This window comes from Ranitomeya imitator, chromosome 3 (assembly GCF_032444005.1).
Source record: "Ranitomeya imitator isolate aRanImi1 chromosome 3, aRanImi1.pri, whole genome shotgun sequence".
NCBI classification, from domain to species: domain Eukaryota; kingdom Metazoa; phylum Chordata; class Amphibia; order Anura; family Dendrobatidae; genus Ranitomeya; species Ranitomeya imitator.
The window spans coordinates 722370981-722379635 of NC_091284.1; the positions used below are offsets into that span (position 1 = coordinate 722370981).

At 38.2% G+C, this 8655-nt stretch overlaps 2 protein-coding genes and 1 long non-coding RNA gene across 8 annotated transcripts in view; 1 reads left to right on the forward strand and 2 right to left on the reverse strand.

The window, feature by feature from the left end:
• Nucleotides 1-2052: 2052 nt before the first annotated feature.
• Nucleotides 2053-4404, reverse strand: HOXC4 (homeobox C4). Its single transcript, XM_069758730.1, has 2 exons — nucleotides 3543-4404; nucleotides 2053-3079 (listed from the first exon to the last, which is right to left on the reverse strand). The coding sequence occupies exons 1-2, from the start codon at nucleotides 4075-4077 to the stop codon at nucleotides 2736-2738; spliced, it is 879 nt and encodes a 292-aa protein (XP_069614831.1). The 5' UTR covers nucleotides 4078-4404; the 3' UTR covers nucleotides 2053-2735.
• Nucleotides 4185-8655, forward strand: part of LOC138670939 (uncharacterized) — a 13386-nt gene continuing 8915 nt past the window's right edge. The window contains exon 1 of the long non-coding RNA XR_011319398.1: nucleotides 4185-4317. This is a non-coding gene — a long non-coding RNA (uncharacterized lncRNA). The remainder of the gene's footprint in view (nucleotides 4318-8655) is intronic.
• HOXC5 (homeobox C5) overlaps nucleotides 5065-8655 on the reverse strand; it is a 137375-nt gene continuing 133784 nt past the window's right edge. For all 6 annotated transcript variants that reach the window (XR_011319396.1, XR_011319392.1, XR_011319393.1 and 3 more), the window contains one exon: nucleotides 5065-5373. The gene's annotated coding sequence lies outside the window, so the exon portion shown is untranslated. The remainder of the gene's footprint in view (nucleotides 5374-8655) is intronic.

The window sequence follows — 8655 nt, forward strand, 5'->3', positions numbered from 1 at the left end:
CTCAGGACATGGATCAAGGGGGCACATTTCACGTTGATGTATTGGAGGCATCGCTTTGATTTTGCCATATTAAATACGGTCCCATATACAAAGCAGGGGCTAATGGGATGAGGCACTTACAGCTGCAACTTTGTTTAAAGTAGAACACTTCACTTCACTCTTGAGATCTCAGTCATTTCGTTTAATAACTGCAGGCTGACATAAGAGACATTTTTCTTTTTTTTTTTTTATCTGAACATGTGATGTGTTTATCCTTATAACCTATAAAATGTAGATTCTACTATTAAAACATGTGATCTTTCTACAGGACTCATCAAGAGGAAGAAACCCAAGAAAGTCCCAGATAAGTATTAGTACTATATACATTTATATATTTAGTGCTTGTAGAAAAACATGGAGGATACACATTGGGAGACCTGCATAGGTCAGAGAGGTTTAGAGGTCAGCCTGCAAGCCTAAAATAAAGTTAATGGCACAGAAAATGTGTCCTTTGCGTGAACTCTGCTTGCTGCAGTTTACCCCAAGAACTTCAATAAAATACCTTTTCACACTCTCAACATGAAGGCATCAGGAGACTTGAGAAAGAAAGCTCAGAGGAGACTTGGGATGGAGGCAGTGATTTTTTTTTTCGCATTCTTTTTAGTAGCCCCTGTTTAATGCATTCATAACACAATTGCAACCTAAGAATCGTGTAAGTGTCATTGCCATGACTGTGGAGCTGTGTGGTTTGAAATCCAGATAAAAATGACAAACAAAGAGAATAAAATAAGTTTTGTTTTTTTTTTATCAATTCTGCTTTATCCAATCTTAATCATTTTTTGGCAATCAATATTTAAAAAAAGAGAATCATAATTATTCTACCTAGACCTGATGTTATTTTATTTCTTAATTCAATATATGCAGCCTATAGTGGGGACTTGATTAATGTACCCGCTGCTTTCTGGGCAGACACACAGAGTACAAAAGTCCCCCATCTTATTCAAGCCTGCGACATTCAATTTTAATTCATCAAATTTTGAAGCAGTTTACAAAAGAGACAGTGAGAGAAAGAAGGGGACCCAGAGAGGGTTAGCTCCCATCCAGACCTTCATGGAAATCTCCCTCCTCTGCCTCACCACTAAACCAATCATTTCCTCTATAATATTGTTTTACAACTAGAATTCTTCCTATTTTATACCGAAAATAAGGAGCATTTTAATCTATATATTCATATACTCCTTTTTTATATATTGAATCGTAGAACAAATGAAAAATACCATAATCTTTGCCTTTTATATTTTATACTCAGGGAGAATAAATATTTAACAGGAAATATGTCTATTTGTCGGTTCCCCAAATTAATAGCAGCATACAATATTACATATAAATAATAATAAAAAAAATAATAATAATATTTGCTTTAATAAATAATATAAAAGTAGAGTGTTTCTGGTAAATAAGGCATCTTTAGCCTAAAATGCAGATGTAAGCAAAGTGAAGTGATACAAGATGATCACAATGGCTGCATGTTTTTGTTCTGTACAGTGAGAAGTATACTAGCCCTCTGCACAATGATTGGAGCCTGCTTTGTGTCATGTTGCCTGAAAGGGAACGGGCCTACCTGAAATTTGGCATTCTTCTTCTACAAAAGATAGGACAGAACACGCAAAATAGCTGAAATAGAAAACCTTTAGGCCCTTGCACCGAGATCACAGAGGGGTCATTACTATTTACATTGAAGAGATGCCTTCCTCAGTTCTACCAGGGCTACAATAAACAGTCGAGGGAAGCAGCAAGTATGTGATATGTATGTAATGCAGGGGGATTGAGAATTGACAGAATCACATAGACTCCAGCCTTGCTTTATGGATCTAGATATAGATATATAATTTTATCTTTGCTATAAGCCCCTATAGGGACAACACAACATAGATTCTCTGTGACCATAAACGAATAAAGGCCACTATTAGATATTAAATTGGTGACAGTGCACAGGGTGGGAGACATACAATCCCCCCTGAATCAGTTCTGACACAAAGCTACAATGTTGCATGAAGAATAAAATAAACCAGATTAAACTAAACCACACTCACTGTTTTATTGAACAGACGGTCACATTACACTAGGACTGTTTACAGCAATTTTACATTGTTGTCTCGACCAACATAAAAAAATAAAATATAAATCAAATAAAACACACAGTATCCACAACAAAGGGAGGGGGGGATCTATCATCTATCGACTCCCAAACTTTCTTGTCAATAGCTTCACATTATGGCAATTTCTATTTTATGTGCTGCGAACCTTAAATACTCTCATCACATCATAATGATAGTTTACACACACTAAAAAAAAGAACAAAAATAAACAGTTCCACCTCCAATGTGATTGGCTTTGTTCTACCATTGTCAACACATAGGAAAAAAAGGGGGAAAGGGGGGGCAAAACTGTATCCCTGTATTATTTTTATTTTAGGAAATCACTTAAAAACAGAAAAAAATAAATCATTTCCCTTCCAAATAAATAAAGTGTCCAAAAAACAAACATAAACAACACTGGACATAAAGCCTGATCCCATGCACTGTAACATGCATTTAAAGCCTTTTTTTTTTTTAGTTCTAAAACAGCTCTCAATTTTCCAACGCACAAGGAAAAAAAAAAACTACAAGAACCAAAATATATATATATTATTAACAATAATAATAATATTATAATTATGATTAGATTCTATAAATATTGAGTCATTTGTGGGGGGTTTATAACCTTGTAATATCCTCTCGCTGATCCTGAGTTGAGCTCTGCGTTAGATCCTCGTTGGGAGCAGAATTGGAAGCAATGATGTTACTAGAAGCGTTGGAAGAGGCGCTGGATCTGACTTTTGTGTTTGGTAACCTGTGGTCTTTTTTCCATTTCATTCTCCTGTTTTGAAACCAGATCTTGATCTGCCTTTCCGAGAGACACAAGGAGTGGGCGATCTCAATGCGCCTTCGCCTGGTCAGATATCTGTTATAGTGAAATTCTTTCTCCAGTTCCAACACTTGCTGCCTGGTGTAAGCTGTTCTGGATCTCTTGGGTTCCCCTCCAGTGTAATTAGGGTTCACTGAGAAGGAAAAGGGAGACAGTAAGAGGAGGAAGGAACACAGAGGACAGAAGGGGAGACACACATTGTCAGACACAAGGATACACCAAGCCATAAGAAGGGACAGCTCCTAAAAAAAAAAAAAACCTCCAGTCCTTTCTGTCCTATTTGGAAGAGAGTTCCCCTAGCTCCAATGTTTCTGAATTATTGATGCCCTCCTTCCAGAGCTATATAGATAGAGTTTTCCCTGTCTCCCTCTCTCTGAAACACACACACTCCACATAGAGAGCAGAATGAAGCACATGGCTGCAGCAGCCCAGACAGGCTTGGCTATAAAATTTATGGTGGGTGTAATTACCCATTCGTAGTCGTAAATCCAGTTCAATTGTGCTAACCCAAAGACTCTTTGAGCTTTAAAAAAAAAAGGAGAAAAAAAAAAGAGAAGAAGAAGAAGAGAGGTTAAGGGAGAAGCAAAGTTTCCTACCAGTACTGACGTGTATTTTCTTCATCCAGGGGTACACTATGGGCTGTTTGGTGGATGTGCTGGTGGGGTGCTCAGGCGGGTTGCAGGCTGGGGGTGCTGGGGAAGGAGTGCTGGAGGTAGTGGTGGTGGTGGTGGTGGACAGAGATGGCGTTGGATGCTCGCACAGCTGAGCTTTGCCTACAAGGTGCTGCTGTCCATGGACCCTGGTCTGGCTGGCAGGGTTGCCTGGCACGCTGGCACAGCTGTACTGGCGCTCAGTGTAGGCTGCTCTTGGAGGGTACAGTTCCTGGTGGTGATGCTGGAATCCAGTGTCCCTGCTCCGGCTATAATATTCCGGACTGTGATCTGGGATATAGTTATTTTGCGAATATTCCTCGCATGGAGGAAATTTCGGATCGATGTAGTTAGAGTCCATCAAATACGAACTCATGATCATTAATTTCTGGAGTGGAAAATAATTTTTCTCGCTTTGTCGTTTTTCTGCTCCATAAAGCCCTCCTACTAGCTGGCGACCCCGTAAAGTTACTTTCACCATGTGACTCTAGCAGCCAATCACAACCTCCATGCTGGTCCCCGGATAAGGAACCTAAAGCTGATTTCAAATGTCATTTTCCCTTTGCATGTTTGTTGTTGTGCTGTGATCTCCTCTGGAGCCGCAGCCATGCACTCACATTGCCCCATGCACTGGTTCTGGGTGTTTGTCGGGATACTGCAAAGGGGATGTGTTGACTATTGCAAAAAAGGAAGATAGAGAAGTGGTTGATGGATACTAGAGGTGGGTGGAGAATCTACACCTCCTCCTTCCCCAACAAACACCGAGACCTTCACATATAATATCCACATACAATATTATCTTATGCCACCCATCCTATATACAGAATATCCCCTTACCTGCCGCCATACATGGGGCATCCTTCCTGGCACCCTGGGGGGCTCATGTTAGCTGGCAGTGCACCCTGCAAAGACAAGAGAGAGTCAGCACCAGATCAGGGATAGCAATACCCACACCATTCATTCATGCTGCTTTCTGTGTTACATTAACCCTTTCTATTCCAAAGGCTGGCCACTGCTTCCACATTCAATGCTATTTGCAGGCATATCTTTATTTTTGCATGCATGCTCATATATTACATTTAAGAATGTTAACTTGTACAGCCTGATTAATAGAATCAGTATTCAAGTATTCGTAGAAACAGCATCAATACTAAAAGTCCCTATTCCATGCACTGTTAGCACTATATATTGCTCAGTGTCCCTGTACTATATAACATTAGCTATATATGATCCTATACTGTATGGGGTTAGCTGTTCACATGCATATATATATATTAACTTTGCTAATTTAGTCATTTCACATCATATTGTGAATACATACAAAGAGACTGGATGTCGAATAAACATAAATACATTAGACACAATCATTGCCCCAATACTATATACTGTTCACTACCTCTACACTATATGTATGTCCTCTACACTATATTTATGCATGTGTGTGTGTATATATATATATATATATATATATATATATATATATATATATATATATATATATATTTATATATACACACTCTTTTTACACGTTTTATTGTAGTTTTTATTTCACTTAGAGCTAAGCTAATAGATATTGGATGAAGGGAAAAAAACATTCATGCTTCTGTACCATATACTATTGAGTACTTGTATGCCTTGCATGTATTTGTGTGTATATATAATGATATTTCATAGTATAGATATTGAAGCAGTTCTTGTAAAACTAGGGATATATAGAGTGACTTATCTCTGTTGTAATGATTGCAGATGTGTCCATACGTGTCACACTCCATGGGAACTAAAATGAAAAGGAAAGGGTTAGTTCCAAGCATTTTTGCATTCAAACAATACATTGCAGCAATTAGGAGTCTATGATGATATCCACTAATAATTTTGCTTGCACGTGATCAGCCAAACTTCCTAGAGGGTCTTTGCCTGTAACTCATGTATAATCCCATAGGCAGAATGGATGTATTACTCAATAGCCAATGCAATGTTAACGTGGTTGCTTAGGACTTGCTCTGACAATGTAATAATCTCCAACCAAAAAGGGTCCCATCGTAGTTCCTCCATAACAAAGCAAAAATAGCTGTAGAGGGACTGTGCTCGATGCATATATTTCACACTTGCTACTTCCAGCAGATAATATAGTGCTTAAAAAACCCTGGGAATTTATGTAAACATTTCCAAGCAAACAGCTATTACAATTAGGTATTTTATCAAGGGCTTAGATTAGGCATTAAACATGGGAGTGGAGATATGTGATTGCTCCCCTGTTCAGCTTGATAACAATTATAGCATAGAATCATAGCTTGTAGGGCAATGCAATATTTTACTTGATAACAATAAAAGTGACACATAAAGTTAGCTGTTTATGTTTTATTTATTAGCCTAAATGTGCCAGCGGTGTTGCAGGCTTTAGGTTCGTTCTAACAGCTTTTATAGGGCAGTAAAAGGCAATAAATCAAGCAGGAGGATTGGACTGCTTGGGACTTGCTCTTTTGCGGTGGCTGTTCAGTCTTTATAGGAAATGTAATAATGTGTTATTTTATGATTATTTAATCTACACCTTTAATCCACTCCTCCCTCCTCTTCCCAGCCCCCTTCCACCAACCCAAAAGCAAAAGAGGGGAGACTAAAGTCTCTGATACCACTTACATCAAGAGCTACATTAAACACCAGGGATTTCAGGGCAAATGATTCCATAGAAAAATAAAGCACCCAGTAGAGGCTTGTAGCATCACCCATATACCCCCCTAGAGACGAATCTGTGAGTGCAGTATTCACACAAATTCGATTCTACAGGGTGCATATAAGCGCCTTCTTACACTGCTGCTGCTATCATGGGCTGGGGCTGCAAGGGTAAATGGCTGCAAATTAAAAGTCCCATTAAAAAAACACAATCGTTATAACGCTATCCAGATGTGAGGCAGCCTGCTGTTATATGGAGCTGCATTTCCCAAGTTCCCACTGACTTGTGCCTGAAGAAACTAAAATTGTGTAATGTGTGGGGGGATCTACCTTGTGGATTACTATGGTGAGGCTCTGTAATGAAAGCTTTCTGCTATGCCAGAGTATACACATTAATGCGGTGTGCACTGGTCCCATCATCCATGTCCTGACATATGTACAGAACACCATCCACCAGCAATACATGAGTATTGTGGGGAAAAGCTTCCTATAAGTGTGTGTGTGTGTGTGTGTGTGTGTGTGTGTGTGTGTGTGTGTGTGTGTGTGTGTGTGTGTGTGTGTGTGTGTGTGTGTGTGCATGGTTGTATGCAGTATGTTACTGTGTGGATATTTGTGTGTACATACAGAATATATGTGTATGTGTGTATATGTATGTGTGTGATAAATGTATGTGTGTGTATATATGTGTGCATTTGTGTGATATGTGTATGTATATATGTGTGTGTGGTTCCATGTGTGTATATTTGTGTGTATATATGTGTATGCATATGTGTGTGTTTTCAGAATATGTGTATGTGTGTGTATATGTGTGTGTACATATGTGTGATGTGTATGTATGTATATATGTGTGTGAGATGTATATGTATGTATGTGTGTGTCTGGTGTGTGTGTGTGTCTGTGTACTATGTTACTGTGTGGATATTTGTGTGTATAGTCAGAATATATGTGTATGTGTGTGTATATATGTGTGTAATAAGTGTATGTGTGTGATATGTGTATGTATATATGTGTGTGTGGTTCCATGTGTGTATATTTGTGTGTATATATATGTGTGTATGTACAGAATATGAGTATGTGTATGTGTGTGGTAAGTGTATGTGTGTATATGTGTGATGTGTATGTATATATGTGTGAGTGTGTTTGTCTGTATAATATTTCCTTAAATTCTCTACAATAATCTTGCTTTGCTCCACACCAAGTTCCTATCATGCATCAGATTTCTGCACACAAATATATATGTTTGTGTAGACTCTTTAGCTGAGTCTTCCTTGCTTTAATAAATGTGTCCAGCTCCTTTCGAGCCATTCCTCTTTCTGCAAACAGCTTTCATTAACTACATAGCAAGCATGGCTGTGTGTAAGGTGCAGATCTAGGATCACATCTTAATGCAGAAAGCATTATAAACACACACACTGCTGGTCTTTGTATAGAGAGAAAGGGAAGCAGGGCAGCTGTGTGCTCACAATGTGGCAGGCAGCAGCACTAGCAGAGCACTGCCCAGATAAGCTTTACTAACCCACAGCAGAATGAGTTCCCCACTATTTATGGCCAAAGCTCGAAGTTTCCATGTGAGCAGATGATCTGCTTTGGGGTCTCTGGTTTTTGTGCTACATAAAAAGGGTGGAAAATGTTCTCGCCGAGGAGGAACATTCTTTGCACAAAGCGTCTTTTTTGACAGTTCTGAAGAAAAATAACTGTCTATTGTCCCTAAGGGTTCATTGAAGGTGCTATTACCATACTGACCGTTTTGCTAACCTGCACCTCTTGCAATTAGCAATCTGTGCCTGCTAACAAAAAATCTACTGCTTTCCAGAAATTCTACTGCAAATCCTGCCAGTTCTTACTAAACACTACTTACATTATATTTTTTACATTTTTATTTTATTTTAACTGTGTTTAATATATATATATATATATATTTTATTTTTTATTTACATGCTTTTTTTTCTTTATAGTTGTACTCATATCTTATCTATATTATGGCTTCACATTTGTGATTAAATATTTGTATTTCATTTGCCTTGTTTAGATACACACAATACAAAGGTCAGTTTGCTCTACAAGCTCCATTCATTTTTCTTTTCAATTGTTGTAGGTTTTTTTTCTGGGTAAGACAAGTATTTCTTGCTCTTTTTTTTTATTTTTTAAGAAAAATTAAAAATGCATTTTGTGTTTGCAAGAAGAATGCAAAGATTCCCCTCCCATAGTGGAATTCAATTTTCTTTAAATCTCGTTTAAAGTGGGTTTTTTTTTTCCCTTCAAAGTGCACGCATTTTAATACTGGTTAGACAGCGTGACCTGAATTTCACCTCTGTTGCTTGACTTCCACCAATAGGTCACTGCCACAGAATATTGATGGTACAACTCAGTTGAAATCTGTCTCCACACA

What these genes read in the sequence shown, in the direction of transcription:
- HOXC4 (XM_069758730.1), bottom strand. Translation starts at nt 4,077, where the DNA reads ATGGTGAAAGTAACTTTACGGGGTCGCCAGCTAGTAGGAGGGCTTTAT. An exon ending in GAAAATACACGTCAGTACTG is followed by an intron (nt 3,080 to 3,542) that starts GTAGGAAACTTT and finishes TTTCCTTCTCAG; the next exon opens with TGAACCCTAATTACACTGGA.